The sequence below is a fragment of the Seriola dumerili genome, unplaced genomic scaffold (genome assembly GCF_002260705.1).
Source record: "Seriola dumerili isolate Sdu_G_001 unplaced genomic scaffold, Sdu_1.0 BDQW01000092.1, whole genome shotgun sequence".
Classification (NCBI taxonomy): domain Eukaryota; kingdom Metazoa; phylum Chordata; class Actinopteri; order Carangiformes; family Carangidae; genus Seriola; species Seriola dumerili.
Window position 1 is genome coordinate 299,652 of NW_019174347.1, and position 27,254 is coordinate 326,905.

The following is a 27,254-nucleotide window of genomic DNA, read 5'->3' on the forward strand; positions in this document are numbered from 1 at the left end:
ATATAAATAAAAAAAAATGGCCATAGCTGCCGCACTTCTTTTCTTTTTTTCTTTTATCTTGAGACTAGAAAATACACTTACAATTTGAAGCAGCAACAAAATGTGCATTTACCTGATTATACAATGGAACACTATTTTTTGTTGTAACATGAATGTTTTTTCATCACATTATAAAACTCTAGATATTTATACCTTATACCTTTTTATTTTAATTATTATTTTTATACCAAAAGGCAACTGTATCAATGGCAATGCAACATTTTTAAGCAAAATATACACCTCATGTTCACCTGGAACGAAAAAAGAAAAAAGGAATTTCTGGGAAATATTTGATTTTAAGTTTGATTTTTTTTTTTGTGTGTGTCCTTTTATTTTTGTCTGAACCAATGAAATCACTTCTGTCTTTTTCTTTTTTTTCTTTTTTTTTTTTATTTGGCGATGCAAACTTCATCCTGAATGTGTTGATTGCTGTTTCCATTTTAACTGTACATACACTTTCACCAGTTATTCATTTAAAAACCGAACACCTGAATGACAAATGAGTGGCTTTTTGATGCATTTCAGGACACAAAGGAAACTGGTGTTTACAGTCGATGGGTTATTATACAGCGGCCTGCGGCTGCGCTTGATCTCTCCTACACACAGGCCGTTCACACGAGACGCAGAGAAAAAAGAAAGAAAAAAAGATATTTTCCATCTCACACAGTTCAGTACAAGCCGAGCGCATCCTCGCGTGCGCCGACGTCTCATCGTTATCGTCGCTAGACCCACGTGGTTTTTCAGTCGTTGAGAGAATGATCCGCTGGAGTTTACAGCAAAAAACACCTACATGAGATCTACAGTTTGATTGGAGGAGGGGCGGAGATCGTTGACAGAAAGAGGTGCCGTGTTCAAACTGGTGGCGAGGCAGTTCTCACTGATGGTAGCTAAATGTCTCTTTTTATTAATCACATTACTTTTTCAAGTCTATTATCATGTTACTTCACCATAAAAGTATCGTTACAATACGTCGCCAGTATTCATTTAAATGAGCATAAAAGTACAGGATGGCTGCTTTCATGTTTTCAGGACAAACTGAAAAAGGACGGTCGAAACACAAGTGATCATCCTTCCGTTCGCCGAGGACGAGACTGTTTCTTCTTCTGCGGGAAAATCAAAGTCTTAAAGATTCAGTCCCTTGGGTGACCATGAATTAGCCGTCGAGTCCCGTCTCAACAGGTAGCCACATGCTCCAAATCATAATGATAAAAAAAAACAAACAAAAAACAAAACAAAAAGAAAAAGAAACAAACAGAATGATTCCCACATTAATGTACAAACATAAACAACGGTAAAAAGCCAACCACATAGCCAGCCCCTGGCAGGTTCACACCGCGCCGGCCCTGTCCATAAAGTGCACTCTCCATCCTGCTGTGCGGCTTGGACGTCAGAAAGAACAAGAGCAAAAAAAGAGGATGTGTGTGTGTGTGTGTGTGTGTGTGTGTGTGTGTGTGTGTGTGTGTGTTGAGTGGTTGGAGGCTCCACTGCATGTGTGTGTTCAGTCTTATTCCTGGAGCGACTGTGAAATAGAGGACATGACAGTCTCAGGTGTACAGAGGAGGAGGAGAGGAGATGGGGGGGGGGTTGTGTGTTTGAGGGTATGTGTGTGTGTGTGTGTGTGTGTGTGTGTGTGTGTGTGTGTGTGTGTGTGTGTGTGTGCGTGGTTGGGGGCTGACGTTAATAAACGTAGCCCTCGCTGTAGGGGTGCGGCTGGCAGTAGGGCCCCTCCTGTACGTAGGCCATGTTTTCGTCAAAGTGCGACAGCGGCACCGTGTCCTCCTCGTTGATCTGCCGCTCCATGTCCGTCTTCAGCACCGGCCGCTGATTGTCGGGAAACGCCATGGAGAACAAGGCCTCGGGGTCGCACACGAACTTGTAGACGTATCTCTCGCCGGCCACCTGGATGATGCAGACGGAGGAAGAGGTGGAGACAGGTGAGATCACAGGAGGGCAGCGGGAAAAACCGGGGTTTGAACTTTTTGGTTTCTAGCACTTGAGAACGAACAGCAACAGCAACATGCAGATCATCGAATTTAAAGTATATGAAACATCATCATCATCCTTTTATTTTGAAAACCTATGACATTACAGCCGTCTCTACAGAAGAAAATATTTCATCTTAACCCATCAATTCATTTTTTAAAACCTAATTTTTCAAACACGTTCACTCAAATCTTTTCCATCACTTCATATTTCAAAAGGTCTATCTACAAATTCCACCTTAAATCCATCACATTTAAACATATTCTGCCTCAGATGAAGTTTACATAAACACTTCTTAGAGGCAGACATAATGATGATATGATTTGACATGTAGGTTAACGCAGGGTCAGTGGTGCAATGACATGTATCAGACACCGAGCATTATAAGAGCATTAATCACACGACACACAGAATTAAAGACGAGACGGGTTGAGATAAAAATAAAATATGACACTATATGCATGTATGAAAATGAGGATTTATGTATAAGGGTAAAAGAGATGAGTGTATACAACAGTATTGCACATTGGTTGAAGCCGTGCAGTAAACAGTAAAACGCTGTGGTTCTTTAGCTCCGCCCACTCAGGTTTAAGTCGGTGCATGAGTGAGACAAGCTGCGCCCCACGAGCTACACCTTCACACTGATGCTCACGCTGGAAAAGTGACTTTAATTTCTCGAGTATGCAGCTGATTTACACTAGAGTTCTACTTTATTGCTTCTATTATTAAGTTTTCATCAGTTTTATTTCTCATGTGCATTAGCCCTCAAACTGATTTACTGTTTACGTTCGCACTGGTTTTATTATCAGCTTGTCAGTCATGTGTAGAGCACCTTCGACTGCACTGACGTGTATGAAAGGTGCTCGACAAATAAAGTTTGATTGAAAGAAGTGAAGGAGCTGCTCACAGCTGGAAGGCATTAAAGAGGAATGTGGATGGCGGTGACACATGGAGGTAAAACTTCAGGAGATTTGGACTGAGGTCCAACAGACGTGCTGTGTTACTTCCTGTTGGAGTTAAGTTGATTTCTTGTTTACCAACTGCAACCAAGGTCCAAGAAATCTCTCCATTTTTTCTCCAAACATTCACATTACGCTCCTTTGTTCCCCAGCAGGTAAAACATTTCTGAGATGCTCCACCTCCTTATATTAGCTACCTTGGGGAGGCGTCTTAGCTCAGGCCCCTCCTACAACACAGGTGCTGTCAATCAGGCTTTAAGTGGTGGGATTATCAACAAAGATCCATCCAAACAAAGCTGAGCAAAGCTTTGAGTCTCCTTCAGTGTTGCAGCTGTTTATTTATTTTATATGATTTATTTTTCATCGTTGGTAAAAATCCTCCGTCCTTTTACCTTTTGCATGATTCCCTTCTCGTAGTAGTAGCGCAACGACCGGCTGAGCTTGTCGTAATTCATCGCCGGTCGATTCTTCTGTATCCCCCACCGACGCGCCACCTTCACAACACACAGAGGAACAACACAAAGACAAGTCAGTAAACACGAACACACAGAGCAGGCTGCCAGAACGCAGACACGTCGACACACAGATGTGAACGGTGGACCCTGCTCCTCCTCGACGAGAGCGCCGCGGCAGCTGAAATGTTAAACAAACTTATTAATCCATATTTTCCTAATAACCGTAATTAGAGTGCGTCCAGCTTGAGCAGACCTGAGCAGGGATGTGTTCATTAGGAGCTTGTCACACACCCAGCGGAGGAGGCAGCAGATGTTACAGCACCTGTCTACCAGACCACCCACCACCCGGCCCTCGCAGTCCAAACCCACAGCCCCACGGCGCTCGCTGCAGCTTCTCCTCTCCGCTTTTTCCTCCACTTCCCATTTTCACTCTCTTTCCTCAAAAAAAAAAAAAAAACAAAAAACAAAAAAACATCCGCCGTCTTTTTGTCCTCGTGGCCGCTGAAGGGCTTCACCTGGTAAAAAGGCAGAAGCTGCTAGCGATCGTTTGTCTGTGGCGTCCCAAAGCCCGTGCGTTTGGTCACCTGACGGCATGAATGGGCCCCCCTGTCAGCTGCAGCTGGCCCGTGCCTCCAGACACCGTTGGGCTGCGTGGACCGCTGCCAGGTACCCCCTCTATCCCCCCCCCCCCTGCCTGCGCCCCGCATCCTCCTCCACCATCCAACAGTGACTGGGCCCCAGTGTGTGTGTGTGTGTGTGTGTGTGTGTGTGTGATGTGGGCGCACACAGACCCAGCCTCTGTTTCCATTTCAAAAGGCCCAACCGTCGACATGGGTTATATTTTTAGGAATATGTCCTGTGAAATCTTTAGCGGGGGGGGGGTCTCAGTCGGTTGGATGTGGCTCAGTACAAGACAAATAAAGAGAAAATGATTACGACAAATCCAGGCCTGGCACGACCACATGAAGAGCAGAGGACATTATTCATTCCTCTTCAAACGCTGACCTTTGACACCGTCTGATTTTATCTGGATGTCACATGTTTTTCTCTCTGGCTCAGTGTGTAATGTCATTTAGCGTGAAGTACCCATGTCCACCAGGCACATAGAGCTGCAGCTACAGATTATTTAATCTGTTCATTGTTCTGCATTTAATGGATTCATCTTTTAGTCTATAAAATCTCAGAATATAGTGAGAAATGCTCGACATGTTCAAATTGTTTCTTTTATCAAAATCTGAAGATATTCAAGTTACGATGACATGAAACTAGCAAATCCTCACATTTCAGCTGCTGGAATCTGCAAATCTTTAGCAATTTCTTTGAATAAATTATCATTTACAACCATTTTCTCTCAGTCAACATGTCTGTTAATTAACAAATCACTTAGACAATACAGTTAATGGTTCATGTGTCACATACATGAGCAGTACGTGTAGCAGCATGCATGTAAGGCTCCAGGTTGATAAATACATGTTAATATGTGTAATAATGTTCCCCCCTCACCTCCTCTGGCTCGATGAGTTTGAACTCCATGCCGCGGCCGGTCCAGGCGATGAAGTGGGAGTTAGCCGGGTCGTCCAGCAGAGCCACCAGGAACTGCCAGAGCTGCAGCGAGCCTCTGCGCTGGTACGACGGGCCCTCGCGGTAAAGACCTGACTCCTGCTTGATGTCGCCTGCAGGACACATAACAGCGTTTTAATACGAGTAACAGTAATACAAGTATAAAAGTATTCAGCGCGCTCAGGCGGGGGGGGGGGGGGGGGGGGGGGCGACGACTCACCTTCGACCTTTTCGGGCACCACGCAGGTGTCGTCGTAGAAATGCCTCGCCACTTTGTCGAACATACAACCTGCAAAAACAAGCAGAGGGAGCGTTTGATACACGACCCAGCGGAGACCCACAATGCACCATCACAACATCCACTCGTGTCATCGTTCTGTACCTTCAGTCCTGTTAGTGTGAGCCAGATAGCCGTCTTGCCGTAAGTAGACAGAATGGCAGCTAGGCACTTCTGCTGAAAGCCAGGCAAGAATGGGAGAGTGGGTGTTAAAGGGCCCGAAGGCGGCATTAAGAACACTATCTCAGTTATCTGAGAGCAGTCAAAGCCTGTTCACTCAATGCACCACTGGCTCTGATTAAAGAAGATGCCCTCCGGCGCCCGTATCGCAATGGCTCCCAGCCACCGGCGAACTCACTATATCACAGCGTTAATACATCCTCCGAGCGTCTCCACTCAGAGGAGGATTTACAACCGAATAAAACACAGCGCTTGTGTGAAAACACAAGCTGACATGATGTAAGTTTTTTTTTCTTTCATTATGCGAGGGCTGAGGATAAACTAAAGCCACCTGCAGGTGTTGGTTTCTTTGACTTTCACAGTGAATATTGTGCAACTGCAGCAGGTTAGCTAAACACAGCTCCGAGGTTTTGATTTAAAGGCCCTGAAAAATGAGTTTTATCAATCGGCTTCTCGCTGTGAGGGACTGGAACATGAACACGCAAAACGTCAAAGTTAAAACACTTTTGTTTATAATTATTATTATCAGATGTTTCCGTTTTTTTCTTTTTCTTTTTTTCCCCCCCTCTCCACTGGTTTGAAATGGGCGGGGCTCAGCTGGGAAATAAGCCAGTCACGTGCATTTAAATACAAATATGATGACGGTGGCGGGTTCATTTGTCCCTGTTGCCAGGCAACGGCCAATAAAATCTGATTAGAACACACCCACAGAGTCCTGATGAGGGAGATTATCTGAGGTTTTTCAATGTTTGACGATATCAGAAACATTTTCACTGGTGTTTGAAATAAAATGTTTTGTCTTTTCTTGTCGACTTCTCAGTCTCAAAGGTCAGACTCCTTCTTTCACTGATGATTTATTTTGTTCATCTGCATCATGGGTTTAACAAGAAATCAAACTTTCACCTGGATTCTTCCGATAGTTGCAGAAATACTCACAGTTCTGTTTCATTTTTAAACCGAAAAATATCATTTAATACAAATTTAATGACAGATTTTCTCATTAAAATCATTTAACTACAAATAATTCTCCAAAAAATGACTTTCACTTTCGTGCAGAGGCCTGTTTCTCCCGTCTGTTTTACAACGCTGTCCGGATCCAATCGTCCATTTTACTGTATATGTCAGAACCTCCCACAACACAGGCATCACTGTCATGGCTCGTGATCAGAAACGGCCAAACAGGTTACAAAGTGAATGTTCAATAAACAGACTGAGGCCCTTCATTTAGACCCATAAACATTTCTCTGAACTTCATCAAAGTAATGGGCTTGTAGAGGAAATTGCTGCTAATGAAATTACCAGCTCCCCTCCCATCCTTTCCAACAGGCCTGCTCCAGTCAACATGCTCCACTGTGACTGCTAATAAATTCACCCCCCATGCTCCATCCCAGATACGCAGCACAGTGCGGTACAGCAGTGGACACAACACTGGCACTCGATCCAAACTGAACCTTTCTCTCTCTTCTCTTATCTTATAACTGACTGGTTCTTGTTGTGACGACACACTGAGAATTAAACTTTATTTATCTAACATCCAGAGGAGTGTTGAGACTAATATCTAACATCTTGGCCCACTGTCGGAAAATTAATCATTAACAATTTTCATCATTGATTAATTGTTTAAGCCATTTATAATGCCAGTTTTATATGATTAAAAATTAAAAAATGTTCTGTTTTGGACAAACAGAGGAATCCAAAGACACTTCCTCTGGCCTTTATTTTGCAGTCGTGATCTTGACACGTCCTGCTGCTGGCGAGCTACGACCTGGTGGCTACAGAGAGCTACAGAGTTCGTCAAGAAGCAGGATGTTTTTGCTCTGAAGCTGTTTTTCCTGAAATTATCTGGTGGTGTTAGTGAAACGCAAAGTAAACTTGCCACTGGAAAGTGAGAAAAAAAAATAAAATAAAAATAAAAATCCTCATTTCCTGGCTCTTCCACGACAGACACCGCAGAGCAGCAACGTGACAAAGAGAGGAAAGAGCCTGAAGAGGCCCACAGTGTTTTTCTTGAGCTCATCACCATGGGAAGAGGTTACTTTTCTCCCTCACTGGTCACACAGACTTTCCTCCAGCTCTGCCTCTCCTGGGTCCCCTCTGTCCGCCTTGTGAATGAACCCGGCAGCCCAGCGTATGTTCATTCATGTCCTGATGTAGCCTCGGGCTCCGCAGAGGCCGCGGGCTGATGATTAGGTCCCTTTGCTCTCTGACTAAAGGGAGCGGACAAGTGTGGGAGGGCGGATTTTTGGATTGTGACCAGGCATACCCCACCCCACCCCCACCCTCCCCACCCCTCCCCTTTTCTATTAGAGCACCACAGGAAATGGCGACTGGCGCAGACACCCGGCAAAACCAGATCCCCTGCCCTAATAATGGGCAAACTCAATAAACGCCACCCCCTCCTCTCATGTCTTCTCCCATTCCTGAAATGATAACGCTCTGGCAGCAAGAAGGAAAAAGAAAAAAGGCTGCTTCCACTTCCTGGCTCTTTCACTCACCAGAGGATTTTCAAAGTAACACACAAACACACACACACACACACACACACACACACACCAGCGTTACTTTCAAATGTCTCACCTGAGTCGTAGGTGAAGTCCCTGGGCTCCTGCTTGATCATCATGGTGGCGGGGTACGCGTGGGGCAGCGGCGTCCCCATCATGGCCGGGTGTTCGAAGAGGGGGTCGGGGTACTCCTGCTTGAAGCCTTGAGGAGGGAAGGGGATGTTGGGCTCCGACATCTGTCTGTGGTAGATGGGCCGGCTGTCCCGAGCCATCGTCGGCGGGGAGGGGAACGAGTGGCACGGCTCCGAGAGCTGACGTCGAAATCTGAGAAGGACGACCGCGTCAGTGGAGTCGACATTATCACACACACGGAAAGAGCCAGGAAATTCATGATGTTTAGTTTGATCCTGTTTGCTTAAGAGAGTGAATCAACTCAGCTCGAGTAGAAAGCTCCAAAAGGTAGTAAGATGACCTTTGAGCTCAGATTATTTTGTTTCCCAAAAGGTCAAGAATGATTTTTAATTGAACTATATGATCAGTGTAAATACGAAGAGAGAACCTAGTCAAGTCAACTTTATTTCTATCTTAGGACAATTAAAATAAATAAAAGCAAGTAAAACAAATGTATAAAATAAGTGAAACACAGGGAAGGTGTAGGAAATATACTGTTTATAAAACATACTAACAAAAATGAGAAAATAACAAGGAGAAAATAAACAATCATGAACATGACAGTGGACTAAAACCTTAAACAGCAAATTAATGGCCAAATATAAAAATAAAATACAGCCCATGTTTTTCCATAACAAGATAATTCTGTCCAAATCAGACTGTGGTGATGAACCTCGCCTTCACTGGCTGAATGCAAAGGTTTCAGTCCCCTTGTGAGAGGTGGGTCGGCACAGCATTTATAGGAGCAAAATGTACAGAGCTATAGAAGAAATCTCACTGGTTGAGTCGCACTTCAGTGGGCGGAGCCAAAACATGTTTTTCCTGGTGAAAATCACGGCTACTGAACATCTGATTAACCTGCTACTGAAAACTGGAAAGAGCAACCAAGCCAAGTCATCTGCTGACTCCCCAGTACAGCCAACCTATACACACATATATATCTATATATAAATATGCTGGATAATTTTACCTCGTTAAGCTTCTAAAATTATTCAACAGGGCCCAAAAAAACTGAAGAAAATAATAGGTAATAACTCCTGTGTGTAAAATAGTCATTGTTTTATTTTAAGGGATCACAACAGAGAAGGGTCATGAGTTCTGTCTGATGCAGTACGTTAAGTTACGCCTCAGTCATTCAGGTTCAAGAGTTAGAAAACATGAGCTCCTCAACGCTGCAGTTCCTCTAGGCCCCTCCCACTGTGGATTCCCCTCAACCAATGAGATTGGGCTGTAACTAAAACTCTGGTGTGCCTCTGCTGCTGTGACCTTATTATAATCTGTAGAGAGTGAAACCGCCAGCTAGAAGCCGCAGATGTAAATGTGATGTAAATGCGATGTAAATGCAAAAGGCTGCGGGGCTGCAGTACCTGTGGTCCATGGAGTAGGCGCTGTCAGGGAGCGGCTGCGAGGACGGTATGTGAGCGTAGGTCCTGTCTGGTTTGGGCGTCGGGGCCGCCGTGGGTGAGGCATGATGGAGGGGGGACACAGGGGTGCTACAGGGGGGCGTCACTGGGCTGGAGGGCTTCATTCCTGCAGGCTGCTTCTGCTCGTAGGCACTGTGGTAAAGAGACGAGAGGCAGAGAGGCTTCTGATACCGGAAGGGTTCAGGGTTTGATTCCCTCTGGGGATAATGGAGCTTCATGTCTGATTTAAAGAGTTCAACACATGCTTTGTGATACGTCTTGTTTGTGTAAGATATGCACTGCAAAATGAGCACTTCTTACTGATCCTGCCCAAATGTAAAAGCTACAACAAATGAAAAGAAAAAGATGTTAAAAAAATTAAAGAAAACAACATATAGTCTCGTGGCATCTTATTTTGTAATTTTACTTAATGTTAGTTTACATTACTTTAATCAGAGAAACGTCTTTGAATTTGCAAAACAAAAAGACAGATTAAAATTTAAGTGAATGGCTGCTTCTATCATGTTTAATAAGTATTTTTTTTTTATAAATTCATAAACTTTAATTCTCCAAAGCAAAACTTTTAAGACCAAATGTTAGCTCAGATTGGCTTGTTTTAGCATCTATACAATGCACCACCTCTTGGCGTACGGTGTGGATATGAGCAGATATCACCAGGTGTGCAAATGAATAGAAAACATTCAAGATCAATATTTAAAGACGCCTGAAATAAACTCCTGCTCACTTACAGCGTGAAGATAAGGCGAGAACTGTCTCTACATCTGCATTTTACTACACGTTTCTGCACATGTTTGCAGCTGGTGGCTGTTCTGACCACTTCTTTTGTCAGTGATGCATCAGTTAGAAGAACACTGAAGGTATTTTTGAGCGATGTGTCGCGCGGTGCTCACCTGACGTTGTACGGGCACTTCTCTCCATACTGGAGTTTGAAGGGCCGGTCTTGACTACAGTTGGAGCTCAGCTCTGAACACGGGCTGTGCAGCTCTCTCTTGATCTTCAGCTGCAGTCCGTGGAAAGCCACTGAGGAGGAGGAGAGAGGAGGAGAGACGGAGAAAAAACCCATTTAGATATCGAATGACAACCAAACCAAAAACCTAAAAGAAAAAGTAACTTGATAGACTTTTGAGAGCAGATGCAGATAATTATTTTTTGTAACGAAGGAACTGCTGACTTTTTTTTTTTTTGTCAGTGCTCAGTATTTTTTCTCATGTTTACAGCAGAATATTATTTTTGGGCATCGTCAGGAAGCACTTGAAATAAGAGTTTATGAAATCACTAATTCACACTAATTCAGCTATTTACAGCCGGGTCGAGTCGCCACTTCTGTCCTCAGTCATGTCAGTCTCTGCATGTTCATTCACAAGAAACGAGAAGTCACGATAAATATATTAAAGTTAAAAGACTTCCTCCTTCCAAGCATCCGTCCACAAAAAGGATTTGACATTTCAGGCCATCACTTACACAAACAACTCACTTCAAATCTCATTTGTTTGGCCTTTTTCCTGACAGGGTCTCCGTTAGTGAAATATGACAAACATAAAACTGGGTGTGCGGCGAGCTCCTATAAATGCTTTATCTGCTTTCAGCTGGCTGTCAATACGTTCCAGACGACAACAACAGGACTCATTGATCTGAAGGTGGGGGGAGGGGAGGGGAGGGGGGGGGCAGCGCTCTCTACCTATGGCCCCACAGTGAGCCCGGTGCATCTGAGAGGCTGTTAAGTGCCTGATCAGTCCTGATTAACATCCCATCATCTCGAGTCATGATCAACGCTAATCCAATTGGCTGCGCTTCTGACGAAAACCCAGTCAGTCAGAAATGAAGTCAGGCTCGGGTTGCCTTGCCAATCGCCGTCTCACCGCGACTGCACACAAAGCAGCGGCGAGGCCATCCCACAGCGCTCTATCAAACGCGCGCGAGAGAGAGAGAGAGGACGATTTTTGACTGATGTTTCAGGCCGAGGGATGAGATGGCCTTTTTGCTGAGTTGAAAACGAAAAATTATGAACAGAAAAAGGAAAATCCATCAACTCCTGGTCCAACTTAAGTACAAACATTTAGACATTCGACGACCCAGGAACCCATATCTGTGGTCTGGGAGTGTTTTTCTTTTAAATACACCCACGGTCAGGACGGTCTCTGGGGCTACAAGGAGCTGAGAGAGGAGGATGTTTTGGGGATTTTTCTCACGGCTGACTGACAGCTGCCGTACGAGCAGGGGTCGATCTGCCAACACCCCATCTGACGCACAGTCGAGCCCCTGGGGGACGGGCCACACGGCCCCGGCATGACAAAGCTCAGGGGTTGTTCGCAGCCCTCGCTGGGGGCCTGACCTTTCTGGGTCATCGATCGGAGGTCAAAGACACACTTCCTGAGGGGAGACCTTTGACGATGCTGACATGGAAGAGCCTCGTTAAGGGGCTTATGTAGTGAAAACAATTCTTTAGTTTTGCCTGTCGAGAACACGATCACTGTCACTTTCATTACCTATTAACATAAACATACATTCATTTGTTTTTCTGACTGAAATCAGAACCAACGCCCCCGGACTTCTGGTTTACAGCTCACCCCACGCTCCGTTCCTCTCCTTCATCTGACACGGAATCGACGTCAGTTTCTTTTCCCGTTTACATATGAAATTTAAGAGTAATGTCATAAAGTGTAAAATATTGTGTTTAACTCCAAGTGTCACATCAGCTATTAACAGTAGCTTCACGTGTGCTGCAGCACAGGGCCTTAAATTAGAAATGGAAATGTCACAATAGATTTCGTCAGTGGGGTGCCAAGGTACACAAATCAATAGCAAGGGCATTGCCTCTGACTAAAACAGAGACTTCCTTTTTAGTCCAGAATGTCATGCCCATCACGGCTTGATTGCTCTCATTATCTACATATTGATTAACTGAGATGGTAGGGTGTTTAAAAGAAGAAGCAGTTAGAACAATTACTGGGTCTATTTTGAATGCAAATGTTGTTTTTTTTTTTTTTTTTCTGTGCCATTAACTCAAATATTCTGTAATTTATTTGGTCTTTGGTTTACAAATTCAATGGAAATCTTTGCTTTAAATGGAATAAACAATGTCTTTTTTTTTTTTTTCTCGAGATTTATTTATTTATTTGTTCGTTTGTTTATTTACAATTGTACACAAAACTTGGTTCTAACAATGTCATTTAACTGCCATTTTACTGCCAATCCTCTTGGTAAATTATCAAAGAGCTCTTGGCTGCAAACATTGTGTACTCTCAGGTACAAATTGTGTGTTTTGGCAGAACCAGAGCCAGAACATGTTTGGCAGATACTTCTCCAGTCCATTCATAAAAAAATACAGGTCTTTTGGCAACAGCGAAAAACCTTCCATTCCATTTTCACCTACTGTAGGTGCTCGCCTCTGCTGTTAAATGATGGAGGCTCAGATCTGCTGGTAACGTGTGGCCTCATTTTACACCTCCTCTACTCCTTCGTTCCCTGCTAAGTTATGCTAATGGTAAGCATCTGTGTTGGAGTTTGAGACAAAGAAAATTCTCCTTCTCCTCCCTCAGCCCCGAGGACACTTTAAGCTCCGAGGCCGCTCACATGCTGCTTCTATGCTGCACGGATGGAGGGTGTAAAGTCGACATTGAGGGGAAACTGCCACAGCCTTTTGAGAGGTGATAAACCCACGAAGGACATGGAAATAATAAATAACACTAATGGCACAGACACAATCTGAGTCTACAGTACTCCTCCACATTGATCCCTCTCTTTCTTTCCCTTCCTCTCTTTCAATTTCTTTCTTTTATTCAGTTTCTCACTGTATTTGTCAACTTTTAAGAAAACCAAAAGATCCAAAAATGTAAAAATATGGACCATAACTGGTAATTTTATTGAAGCAAATGAAAACTTCCAGCATAAAATTCAATTTATGAGAAAGTAAGAGCAGCTAATTCATAATGGAGTAAGATCACAGATAGAAAACAATAGAGAACTGAGGCTAATATTTAGGGCTAATCTTGTTTTCTTGGTATGCAACTTCAAAAGATGTTTTTTTAAATATTGAAATGGATTAATTTCCTAAAAATATTGTTGCTACACTGTTGTTTCCATTACTAATGTTACCAACTAGCTAGCACAGGTAGCTAACTAGCTAGACTATCAATTAAGCTAACAATGCAAGTGGACAAATTGGAAAAGTGAAAGAAGATATGTTTAAATCTAGCTAGGCGCAACGCTTCAGTCAAATTGTCTCAAGTAAAAAACACAGACTTAGAAACAACAGGCTGTTCAATTATTTTAAAGCATGAAGCTGCTTTTATTCTACATTTTTCTTATTGTCAACAAACCCCATGAAAAGGTAAAAACCAACAATGCTTTTAAACCGTCTCTCAATACGCTCCGACAATACAGAAGTACAGTAAATCCTTAAAATGTGGTCAAAAATATATCATTAAAATTTTTTTCCAAGGCTGCAAAGTTGCCAAAAACAGCCGTGCACTGTAGTTATTTGCAAACATTGCTCAAAGAGGAGCGAATGATGCATTTGCTGGGGGACTATTTTCAGCTGTGGATTTGGGACAGACTCAGAATAAACGACAATCCCTGGAAACTGTAGTTTTTAACAAACGTCGCTCAAACAGCAGTTAACGGTGCAGTATTTTTAACAGCGCATAAATACACATTTAGCGCACTAATGAGTATTTATGGTGTATGTGGGACTGACGCATAATAAACTACAGTGCCCAAGTTCAACGTCATGAAGGAACATGTCACTCGGTGCAGCGGTGTGACTCATTTTAGTGTTTTTTAATAGTTGTTGGACGACAGAGGAGCTCTATGGCAGAGAGGAAACACCACGCAGGCAGGACTTTCTCAAGCATCAATTCACTGATGGTTTTCGGTCTTTTCATCGGATTTGACATCAGGGAAAATATTGAATATTTCAAGCCTTATATTACGTACATATGTCAAAGCTGCTTTGCTGCAGTAATGACATTCACATGTAATTAGCTACCTCCACCTTCGCGTCACTCTCCTCTCTTTAGCTACAACTTCTAGCTTCATCTCTTCCCACCTTCGTCTCTCTCTCTCTCTGTCTCTCCATCCCACCGACCGCCCCTCCATCTCTCGGCTCGGTGAAACCCATATGGGAGAGCTGCCGGCTGGGATGCCTGCTCGAGCGCCCAACCACGGTGCCCTCACCCTCCCGCCATCTGTTAGTGCCTCTCCAGTCTGCTGCAGGTTTGCCAACAGGACAATTCAGATGGTCAGCAGTCTCCTGCCACCGTGGCCACCCACCCTGGCTACCTCTGAAGGACAACGGGACAGTCTCGGTGACCTCTGGTTCTCTGCTGTACACCACAACGCTCCTCCATCTTGGATTTTAGGATAGGCTAATTTCACAAGTGAGGGGGTCGGATTTTTGTTTTTTGTTTTTTTGTACGGAGGCGAACTGCCATACAGCTGCTGAGGGTTTTGTGAACGAAGCAAAACCAAGTCAGATGAATGGAAAGAGTGGGATGGGGCAAAATAATTGAAGGGTGTAAGTGAGGATGAGGTTTAATTGTATTTGTACACTCTTACAACTATAGTTCAATATGAATTAATGTGGACTAATTTAAATTCTCTTTATTCAGGATCTGGAGCAACTTCAAGGTAAAAAAAATCATTAAAAATGTTAAATTAAGTTTGTTCCATTACAGCAGGACTTTTTCTGAAGTGTTTATTAGGAGTAGGATTACTGGTGGCAGGAAAAAGAGAGGAAACATACACCCCTCTGGTTTTTAATCTAGACAACCAACAGGAACCTGCTTGAGGATTTTAGGATGTAATCTGGCTCACATGGGGCTAAAAGGTCTGTGATCTAGCTCGGTGCCAGATCCATCCCTGCTTTAATCTCACCCAAATGTTATCTGTGACCACTAAAAGCTGGCAGTCTGCCCCTGAAACTAGTGGCTCTTTGTTCAAGCTAAGAATCCTCACTTCTTCATTTTGGCTCAACTTTGTTTCCAGGTTAAAGGGCGTTGAGGACACGGGGTAAGACGCAGGGTGTGGACGCGCAGTTTTGTGTCTTTTTCTCACAGTTTCATGGGCTGTTTTGGCTCATCAGAAAGACATGTGCTCGCTCCGGGTCCCACTGAGCTCCACTCACTCCATTTCTGTCCCCACCTTGGCACGACTTCCTCCAGGAGTGGGCCGTGCCAAGTCGCTAGTCACCGTGTGCAACCGCCGTGCACAACCAGGTGAAGTACGACTAACTACCTCGTCTTTATTACCGCAGGAGTAAATTCAGCTCAGGTCACGCGATTGGAAATTTTTATAAAACTCTTAGGGAGTATTCTTAGAAACAGAATCTGTTCTTTTGCAGGAAAAAATAAAGTATGTGAAAAAAAAAACCCATGCCAGCTTTCATGCTGAAAAATCTCCAGTGAAGGTTTGGCAGTGTACGAGAAGGCCAACAAACCTTCAGCTGAAAGGGATAAATGTAGTAATAACTAATATTACACTGCCTGATTTAGAAAATCCAACCACACTGGCTGGTTTGCACAAAAAGTACTGAGAGGAAAAGGTCTTAAAGGAGCATTTTTTAAAAAGATTTTATTTAAAAAAAAATTCAAAACAGCCATCAATTGACAGTAGTTTCGTCTACCTGGAGTTAAAAATATCACTTCAACCTCCTAAAAAACATCAGCCACAATATTTTGATGTTTCTTTATGCAAATAAGTCACAGTGCAATAATATCTCAGTGGTGGTAAGAGGTACATGAGCAACAGAGGGAAGGGAGAGACAGAGAGAGAGAGAGAGAGAGAGAGGTAAACCCCCACCCCCACCCATGCACCTGTCTGCAGACCCACAAGACTGGCGCAGCTCTCCAGAGAGCACTTGGGTAAGCAAAGGTGAGGCGACTGAGAGACACGGAAAAACACACACCGCCACGTGCACTCTGCCCGAGTACAAACACAACAGTCGAGATAAGTGCAAAAAAAAAAAGACACCACAGATGTCCACACACACACACACACACACACACACACACACACACACACAGAAGCAGTAACGTGTGCACACAGGGAGAAAGCGACGTGGTCTCTTACTCACAGTTTTCAGTCTGGAAGTCTGGAACGAACTGCTCGTCATTGTCGGGAACTTGAGCTAAAAACATAACCAGAGAAGAAGAAGAAGAAGAAGAAAGAGAGAGATTGTTTCTGATGTTGATGGACAACGCAGCATTGATCACAGCTCTGTACAGTCCAATACCCTCCTCTGGCAAACAGTCTCCTGGGATATTAGCCTGGCCTATCCCAGCACTGTTTGCCTCTTCTGTCGGTTAAAAAAACACAGCTGCGAAAAATATGTTTTACAGGAAACCGGAGAAAGAAAGAAAGTTTTTCTTTTTTTTTTTTTTTTAAGGGTTTAATGTCCTTTAACGACCTCATGACAGGGTTCATGACAAAAATCTCAATTTTATGACATTTTTTAATCTATTGTTACTTCTTATTCTTTTAAAAACAAGTGGGAAGAAATCAAACATTTTACTTCACTAAACAATCTCACCACAAGGTCCATTTAGTTGCCCATTCTGGTGCTTTCAGTCATATAATACTATCCTCCTCCGCAAATGGACACTGCCCAGTTGTCAGTTGTTCATGTTGGTCTAAAATTTTACTAAATTAAATAAAATTTTAATGTTGTTTTTCTGTGTCTTTTATCAATATAAAAACACTAATATCTAAAAAAAAAATCTTAAAACAGGTTGATTTACATTGAAAAGTTGTAAATTTTATCACTTGAATGAATAAAAATGAGACTTTTATGACTGAATAACAGAAAAAATGGCTTGTGAGCAAGTAGGAAATACACCAGAGTTACAGATCTGAGAACAGCAATGTACAAAATAACCTTGAAACGTGATGAGCCGTATGTTTTCAGTGAATTACTGAAGAAGTTGCACAATGAACCGGGGTTTTCCAACAAATGCCAGCCTGCGAGGGAGATAATACTTTGCTCTGGGTGACTGTCTACCTCCTAATTCCACTTCCTGAGGTCGCCTTGTCCATTGACTGCTCTGCAGCCGCGGCTCTCACTCCTTGCCAGCAGCCAAACACCCATTGTTAACAGTATCTAATTGGCTTCTTCCCTACTGGTGAATCCACCTGTACCTACCGAGTTAGGTCTGTTCCAAACCTTCCAACGCTTCACCTGTGCTTCAAACGCCCCTTGCACCCAGGCTAATGCTAAAATAATGAAGCCTGGCTCCAATTAGGCGTATACATATTTATATCACACGTATTTACACTCAGCGACAGTCCTCCGCGTCCCTCAAGTTTGACTCTTGCTGGCGAAAGTCAAGCAAGCAAGGTTTAAATGTGTCATTAGCACGTCTATTTATATACACACAATGAGGTGGATCCTCATTATCACAGGATCAGTAACATGTCTCCACATGTCTAGAGATCATAAAAAAAAAGGGGGGGAAAAAAAATCACTGATTTTCCATTTTTGTCACTCGTGATACGATCAGGGATGTTTTTTCTCGCCAGAGGTGTGAATTGAGGAGAGTAAACAATCAACAGATCAAGAGGAGAAATTGCTCCATATTTTGAAGAGAGCAGCAGAGATGTAGAAGAAATTATTTCACTGCAGTTAAAGCCATCAAACCTCTGTCGTAAATACAGATTGTGTTTTAGCTTTGTCGAATTACTGCTGATCTGGAAAACAACGAGAGCTAGTCGTCTGCTTTCTTAAAGGGCCACGACAGGAACGTTCGAATCATCAGATACAAAGGAGAAATATTCAAACGTTTGACTCCGATCATATTTTTTTCCTCTTCAACCACAGCAGCCAAATGTGCCAAAGCAACACAATTAAAAATGAAATCAGACAGAGGAGAGCTCAGTTTCAGCTGCTGTCATGATTACAGCACCAACAAACTCAGAGAAACTTCAGAGAACCAAACTTGGACCGGGACAAAGAGAGGAGAGATGAAAAAACAAAACAAAAACGACAACAAACAAACAAAAAAAAAAAAGAAAAGAAAAGAAAAGAAGAAGGCAGCAGTGTCTCTGTGTCCAAAACGAAGTACAGGATGTGTGAGTCACCGGCCTCAGTCTGTGAATGAGCCAGCGAATCCCTGCAACAAACTCCTGGGGAGGACGGCAGAGCTGGAAATCTGCCGCCATTCACAAAACAAAACAAAAAAAAAAGAAAAGAGAGAGAGAGAGAGAGAGAGAGAGAGAGAGAAGGGAGGATGAAAAAGAGAGAAGTTGTAAAGGCTGTAAACACGAGGCCTGAGACCATCGGAGGAGTTTCTCAGACCTGCAGCAGCACTTTTACACACATTTTACATTTTTCCTGCGTCGATTTCAAACACGAATTATAACGTCGGCACCAGAATTCCACAGAGAAATCAGCGCAGCAAGAAAAACATTATTAAAGTGAGAAATCTGTCAAGAATTTAACTTTTTTTTTTTTTTTTTTGGCAAGAGAGAGTCCCCAAAAACAAAAACAATAAAAAAAAAACCTGAGCGGAGGAGGAGGGTAGCTGTGGTTTTGGGTGGGTGGGTGAGGGGGGGGGGGGTCAAACATACGCCTGTCAGCTGACGAACCCCTTCAACCTCTCGGTCTTGGGAGTCGGAAATTCAGTCTGTCCTCTCATAATTCCTCCTCTTGTTCCAATTACCTGAACTAATAAATCTTAGAAATGGGAAGGTATTCCTTTTCATCTTAATGGACAGGAAGTCGTTCATTAAATCTACAATCTTGAAGCGTACATCATCACATTGATCCATGACAGGCAGAACTGTAATCCTTAACAGTAATACCTCTTCTCAGCCGCCCTGCCGTCTCTTCTTCTCTCACTTTGGATACTGAAATATTAAAATCGTGTCTTATTCTTTTACACGCCCTGCGGTGTGTGTGTGTGTGTGTGTGTGTGTGTGTGTCACCTCGCCGCGCCAACTCATAATCTAACTGCTGCTCGGAGTCGGCTCGACCGCTCCAATATCTGTTCCAAAGCGTACTTTTCATTTTTTAAAAGCTTTGGATTTCACTGCGAGCATTTTCGAAACGTGTTAAAGAATAGATGGAGCCTGTAAATGATGGAGAGTCTTTTCCACCTGTGTGAAGGGCGCGGGCTAAAAAATCTTTCTCTACGTTTTTCCAGGGGATGTATTACAACTCAATTCTTTTTTTTCTTTTTTTAAAAAGTATAATCTGTTATATTATACAGGTGAGAGCTCAACTTAACAATAAGAATTATGGCTTTACACTCTGAGCACTGACTGACACGTTGACATAGATTTTTTTTTTTTTTTGCAGTAAGTCGACGTTTAATGCTTCAATTCTATGAAAGGAAAATAAAAAGTTTTTAAATTACAAATTGTAATTGGCTTGTTTTCCCAGAAATGAAACATAATATTTAAGAAAATGAAAATATTTGTGCTTAATCACAGTAGATGATCATAATTTCTGAGTTCATCCAAACTTCAATTAAAGGACTAAAAAATAACCCCAACAGTAATTTAACACATTTTTCAAAAGCACAACATTTTTCAATTGAATATAAAAATGAATTTCCATGAATGAACACAAACTTTTGGTATTTAATAATTAGGTTTCTCTGATCTTATAGCACTGTATGTATATAACAGTACAGTGCAGTCTAGTGTTAGTTCATTTCTACACCAGTTCTTTGGCACATTTGCTTAAAAATACTGATATTTTGCTTGACTTCAGATTTATACACATGCAACAACTAGTTAAAATCACCTTTTCCAAGTTAGTGTGTCTCTTCACACTGTTGCAACATCACACTGCTCTTACAATAACCCTGAAGATGCTGATTTGTTTTCGAAACAACACTCAACTCTTACTCTACTTGAAATATAAACTCTCAGACTTGCATGCAGTATTTAAAGTAAGCTGCATCTCGAGGAGATGAAAATACAGAAGTCAAGCCAATGAGCCAAGTCGCACATGCACATTAACAACAAGTCAGAAAAGACAGATGAGCAATATTCACCACGAACCAAAACTTCGGTGCTGCAGACACGGTGGAAAGAGGACACTCGTACTTAAATCCTGAAGCATCACGTCTCAGTTAGACCACCATGAGCAAGTCTTGCCATTAGAGGAAAAAAAAAAAAAAAAAAAAAATTGGATAACTATGAAAAAAAATCAGTTGTCACTTTGAGAGAGCAGGTCTGCTTTTTTGGAAGTCTGCGATAGAAAAAAATATATAATAATCCATTCTTTTCTCTCTTTTTTTTTTTTTTTTTGGCCGCCAAGAAATGAAATTGAAGAAGACAAGGTGATGGTACAGCTGTAGAAGATAGAGAGGTGTGCTGAGAGGAGGCGAGGGAGAGAGAGGGAGAGAGAGCAGATGATAGAGGGAGAGAGAGGGAGAGAGGGAGAGAGAGGGAGAGAGAGAGAGGCTACAGCAGAGCTCTGGTGGAGGTGGAGGTGGCGGCGGTGGCTGGCGTGCAGCGCGTTAGCTCCTGCCAAAAGCAGAAGAGACAGTGAGCGTCGGAGAGCCTTCTCCTGGTAATTTGTGATGACACTCTCTGGGTAGAGCCTCCTCTGTCTCCCTCAAGACCCCTCGCTCACAGTCTCTAATGTATGCATGACACACAAGGTGCCTCTTCCACACAGGCTTTTAATTGGACTGCGACGCTAGGCATGTAACTCCAGGCAGCTTTTTACCCCCCCCCCCCCCCCCCCCCCCCCCCCCCCTCTCCCTTCTTCCCTCCTCTCNTTTACTCCCGGCCCTTTTTTTCCCCCCCCCCCCCCCCTCCTCACAACCTATCCATTTTTACCCATCTCTCCTTCCTCTTTTTTTTTTGCTCAAGATTTTAAAACACTCACCTTCTGCCAGCCAAGTCTCCTGCAGCCGACTGAGGTCCTGGAAGAGCTCTGGAGGTGTGGGGGGGGGGAACCGAAGCAAAGAACAAGGGCATGAAGGCAGTTAAGAAAAAACAAAACAACAAGAGTCAAAGCCCAGGAGGAGCATCAGAAACAACTGACTTCATTATGGCGGAGCTTTAGTGGGGCACGTGTGCAGCTAATAACAAGTCAATTTGTGTCTCTGACCGCTGACAGAGGCTTGTGAGAATCATCACAGGCCGCTGTGTTGTAATTGAGATTCTGTAGTTAGCAGTGCAGGTGGCCACAAACCAATTGAATTTTGCTAAATGTTTAGGAGCCGTGAAATTAACTTCTCCCTCTGCCCTCTGCCTACCTTCAGTGTCCTGAGCCAGGTCGGACTTAATGAATTTTCTCTTTCTGTCATTTGCTGGCCTCTCGCAGCTTGTTGTTTTTTCTTGCAGCTTCTGCCAAAAAAAAAAAGGAAAAAGAAAGAAGAAAAATAAAAAAGACACAAATCAATTGTTTTCTTTTTTCCTGACTGGAGCACTGATTCTGTTGTCTGGCTGCAGCACATGTGCAGAGCCTCAATAAGCCATTACTCACTGGTGCATCACTCACTTCTAAAGCCTGGCACATGCAAAGGGACCTGTGCTTCACTTATCAGACCTAATTAACAAGTTGTAACACGGTGCATAACCAGTACTGCTGTGTAAAGTAGGGACCCTTGTTTAGTTGTTTATCTTTGATAATTAGATGAAACTTAAATGGCCCCTGAGGGAGAGAGGAGTCCTGGCAGCAGGAGAGAGAAAGGCAGAGATAAGAAGTAGGAATGAAAAGAGGAGAACAGATATTTAGAGGAAGGAAAAGGTATTGAAGATGCTCTGCAAGATAAAGAAGGAGCATCTTCGTTGAGATTTGGAGTTAGAAGAAGAAGACGAGGAGAAGTGAGAGTCATAGTCTGATTTGGTTGCAACTTTGTTTTTTCAGTCAGTAAATCACTCACTTTGGAGTTACAGTAAGGCACTTGCTGGTCATGAAATCCATCCATGCTGTCTCTCTCTCTCTCTCTCTCTCTGTGTGTGGCTTTAATCTGCAAAGTCTCCCGCCTCTACTCTCCGGTCACCTTTTAAAAAAAAAAGAAAAAAAAGAAAAAAAAAAGAAAAAGAAAAGCGACACGGACGGAAAACAGAAAAGACAGAGCACGTGAATGACGGTTTCTCACGTCGCCCTGAGTGAAAAAGGCGAGTTTCATTCATGAAGGCACAGTTCAGGAACCTCTTGTTGCTGTTGTGAGACAGAAAATGACCGTCAACCCTCCGGCGATGTTGTGAAGTTAAGTTGACAATCTGCAACAACAAAAAAAAAAAAAAAAAAAAAAAATCGCTGGCGAAAAAGGGGGAGGAGCGCGTGGACTGGCAGGGGATACATACCGTAACCGCGATGTTTTTTTTTTGTTTGTTTTCTTTATCTATAAAGTGCTAAAAAAAAACACACACACACACAGAAACGCTCTTACCTCGCGAGCCCCGCGCCGCCGCCGCCGCTTTCATCCGCACGCAGAGTGGCCACAGAGCGGCTGCAGGATCTCCACAGTCCCGGCTGTTGCCTGCGCTTCTCCCCGCTCACTGAGTTGCTTTCTAGCGGCTTGGCATCGCCTCCCGGGGCCTCCCATGGAAACAAGCCGCACTCCGCTTCCTATTGGTTGTCAATGTCTTTCACTGGATCAGATTGCTGGCAGTCAATCACGCGCGCGGCTGCAGGCGGTGAGCACGGGAGAGAGTCAGCGGCAACACTGAAGTGACATGCGCTGATTATTATTATCATTATTACTATTAGGTCATTTGGAGTTATTTTTAATATGCACCAAACTTCAGCGTACTTCATCATGCTTTTAAAGTTACACATGCAAACTGCACCTGCACAACCCCTCCCTCTCCCTCTCACACACACACACACACACACACACACACACACACACACACACACACACATACACACACAGAGTCCTGTCTTTACCCTCTTTTTCCTCGCACACAGGGTGTACACACAAACACACTCCTCACTCCTCTCCCAGTCAAGTTTGTGTCCATGGTAACAGTGTTTTGAAGAGCCTCCAGAGGGACTTGTGAAGCGCCAGCTCTTCCCTCTCCTGTAAGGGATACATTGTGGAGAGTGCCGAAGACCTGCGGAAGCCACTGACCTGGAAGTAAAGCACAGGTCACCGGGCAAAACTGAGCACAGCTTCCAAAACAGAAAGAAAAAAAGAAAAAGGAAAAAAAGAAGCTAAACACCGCCTCCAAACTCACATCCCATAAAAGCTGGTGTGGTGGGAAAGTTTGTACCATGCTGTTCTGTTCTGTTCTGCAACTTCCTGCTTTAAAATAATGCAGTTACACATATAAACACATGAAAGCTGCTGGAAACAAACAGACTTTTAGTTACACAAACATTTCTCAAAGGCAGAATTTTATTCTCAACATATTCTGACACAAATGGCCATCTGCTCCTGATCTGGCTAATAAATGATAAGCAGATTATCATTTCAGAAAAGATAAAACAATGTTTTTTTTTTTTTATCACGATCCAACACATGTAAGTATTAGGATTACTATTTAGAGTAAGTCATTCTCTAACTAGTTAAAAGAAATGTTCCCTAACACTGCCAGGAGGAAGCTTTTTAAACTGTAGTGTCTAAGTTGTAATTAGTAATAATCATAATAATAATAAATTTTAGAAATGTAGCACATGGGAATACATAAAATGAACATAAAAACATGTTAAAAGCATTGATCTAAAATGAAAAACATTAAAAACATTAATGTAAAATGGGATAAAATAATAAATCGTTAAATAAAAAGATATTTAAAAGACCTGCTGAGAAATGCAGAGATTTGTAAAATCATGTTTTCTACAATACAACAATCAACAGGACAGATCTATGATAAAACCCCCAGAGAGGGAACTTTACCGTTGCATTAAACACTTGACTGAAAGACGGACATATCCGAAGTCAGTAGTGGTCACGCTGATGCCATCTTGGATCCAGGCAGGGGTCCATTACCAAGGCAGGTGAAGTGGATGTGAAGTGAAGTACTATGTCACTCCTGCTGAACAACCCCCAAGGACGGAGAAACGCAGGTCAAGTGCGGGCGTCCACCCATCTGACACCGAGACACGCAGTAAACCAAATGCCACTCCAGACAACAGGGGAGAAGGAAAAATCCTGAAAAGTTGACTTTCTGAAGATGCTGGCTGAAACTGAAATCGAAATGTTTCATTGGTGCATATGTACATATACGGTTGGGCACTAAAACAGTTCATTATATCACTTAAGTTCCAACAGATGTAAAGACAGTTTACCACCCGGGGGCCGATGTTGGTAGCCATTGCTTTATCCCAATTTATGATGTATTTGAACCCTCCCTCTATTTCCCTGTGCCATGATTCAAATCACTATGGTTACAGGACTACATATTACTAGATGGGGCCTGTCTCATCAACCCTGCCTCCTAGATTTCTGTACATTTTGTAGGAAATGTAATCACCGTCTGGATTTTGGTCAGAGTCAGCGTCTCCTCACGAAGGAGGCAGCGGCAGGAGTCGACAGGAAGTGGTTGAAAGGGGTTGGCAGACACACAAAGTGCGACACAATCGCACCCATTCTCAATAACCTCAAAGGAAGTTAGCGTGCTAACCGGCTAGCACTGTAGCATCCAGTCGGTCCTGAGGAAATACAGCTGCACGGAAGGCGTATTATAACCTCTTGTGTTGTAAATGCAACAATGGTTGAAGCTCTTAGCAAACGACCAGAAAAACAGTCAGCCAATCAGAAGAGAGGCTGAGAACGAACTGTTGTTAATAGAGCTCCAGAGAGAAGTGTGAGAGAGGAGAAGTCAAACTACACTGAGGTGGTTTTTGGTTCTTTAAGACCACAGATAATCTTCTCATGGATCAACAGTGATCATGCTACAGTCACTTCAAGTGGGGTCAATACACAAAGAACACCAGAACACTATGTCAAACAACAAAAGCTTTTTTATTATTTCCATTATCACTTTTCTCAGTCAATATCGGCAGGCATAATTTGTTTTAGGCAGAACAACGTGGAGTGAGTTCTAGAGTGAAGCAGTAAGCAGAAAAATAAATAGTAGTGTGTACAAAAATACAACCTCACTGTACAAACGCTGCACCGCACAAAGCAAAGAGATGGGAGGCTCATCAGACCTCAGACTCCACTGACGTATGGCACTTTTTAAAGACTGAAACAGTCGAGCCTGAAATTATCATCAGGAAACATGCGTGTGTGCGATTCTGTTAAAAACAACACATTAATCAGGTGTGTGTGTGTGTGTGTGTGTGTGTGTGTCACACAGGTAGGTCTGTAACAAGTCTTGTGCGTATTTGTCTTTGGTGCGACTGAATGAGATAAATAACAATAATAATTTAAATGCAGAGATGCACTGAACCACATCCTTTTCCATCCACAATATTTTTTATCAAGTTGTACGAGTAAACTTATATGAAAAACACAGTTCAAAATTAGGCTGCCTCTGAAAACTGTGATTATTGGATGGGATTGATTTTCAGTATTGATTCTTTAAATCAAGCTTGTACTATATATATATGTCAAGTCATTTTGTATTTAGACTTTAATTGGTTAATGTACGCTTGTATGCGCAGCGGACTATAAACACTCAGCTGCAGACATCAGAACAAATCAATCAGAGGAGGTCAAACTGCTTCTCGTGAGCGTCCAACAATACAGTCACCAACACACAGCCTGACTGAACACGAGACTGCTTTCTGTGTCTGTTTTTCCATTTTAAAAGTACCTGAGTACCTGTTCAGAAAAGAAACACAGGATCTCATAAAAGTGCAGCCGTCTCATAGATAAAGTATGATATGGTTAAACCGAGCAGCACTGGAGATGCAGGTAAAAAAAAAAAGAAAGAAAAAAAAAAAAAGATCAATTTCCACAAGTGTCAACACAGATCTCGGTCACTCATGCAACAGAAAGTGTGCACACAACTGGTAAAACTGTCTTGGAAAATCTCTCGTGCGACGTAAAACAAAGAGTGTCATGCATTTTTCTTTTTTTCATTTTTCTTGTTGTTTTTTTAATTTTTTTTATTTTTTATGAGAGCGATCAATAATAATTCCTAACCTTTCCACTGACGGAGCAGCAACACGGCAGATCAAAACATGACAAAGATGACTCGCAGGAACCATTTAAAAAAAAAAGAAAGCAAGAAGACATCCTCTGTCTCCGCACTACTTGAAGCCAATCATGGGTGAAGCGCTGAAGAAATGCTGAGCAAAGAAACTTCACTTCTTGCTAAACACACTTGCGAAAGACTCAACCACAGACTCCAGATATGTCAGTCCCAACAGCAGCAACCTCTCACTGTCCATCATGCATCAGGGCTATGCAAATGCAAAAAAAAATAATAAAAAAAACGGTTAAAAAACATCAATAGCAGCAAAATATGAATAAATAAATACATCATATCACAAAAACACATTCATCTGTGGACTTACTCCACGCGGCACAGATCACAACAGAAAAAATAAAAACAGACTTTTTTAGACTTCCAGAAATAGCTTCAGTATTTTTGGAGCTAAACTACACTACACACTGTAGACCAAAGCGTCAGTCCTAAACACACCTCATTGTGGATTAAATGAGGACTTCCCGCCGAGGTCTCGATGCTGCAGGCGACACATACTGAACCTACAGTTTGCTACTGTACGCTGGGCTATCAAACAGGCATCAAAAGACCCCCTTCGCTAACGGGCCGAGTGATGATCGACGTGTGGCCACTGCTCTGCAGGTGCTTGTGAGGACTCGAAGGTCTTGAACTGCGACGGA

The 27,254-nt window shown here is 42.9% G+C and overlaps 1 protein-coding gene across 2 annotated transcripts; it reads right to left on the minus strand.

Moving 5' to 3' along the window:
• Nucleotides 1-1,661: 1,661 nt before the first annotated feature.
• etv1 (ETS variant 1) lies at nt 1,662-20,664 on the minus strand. 2 transcript variants are annotated; one of them, XM_022746145.1, is made up of 10 exons: nt 20,551-20,664; nt 16,622-16,675; nt 10,440-10,569; nt 9,493-9,681; nt 8,031-8,278; nt 5,379-5,447; nt 5,217-5,285; nt 4,940-5,109; nt 3,374-3,475; nt 1,662-1,938 (listed from the first exon to the last, which is right to left on the minus strand). In XM_022746145.1, exons 1-10 carry the CDS (start codon nt 20,609-20,611, stop codon nt 1,717-1,719), a joined length of 1,314 nt encoding a protein of 437 aa, XP_022601866.1. In that variant the 5' UTR covers nt 20,612-20,664; the 3' UTR covers nt 1,662-1,716. The 2 variants fall into 2 exon arrangements, with proteins under 2 accessions (XP_022601866.1, XP_022601865.1); XM_022746144.1 differs by having other exon boundaries at nt 5,379-5,450.
• Between the last annotated feature and the right edge of the window lie 6,590 nt (nt 20,665-27,254).

Bases quoted from the DNA above. Each gene is read 5' to 3' on its own strand.
- etv1 (XM_022746144.1), bottom strand. From the start codon at position 20,611: ATGCTTCAGGATTTAAGTACGAGTGTCCTCTTTCCACCGTGTCTGCAG. The intron at 16,676-20,550 runs GTTCGTGGTGAA...TTATGTTTTTAG, and splicing joins TCTGCAGCACCGAAGTTTTG to CTCAAGTTCCCGACAATGAC. The intron at 5,451-8,030 runs GTGAGACATTTG...CCTGGCTTTCAG, and splicing joins GGACTTCACCTACGACTCAG to CAGAAGTGCCTAGCTGCCAT.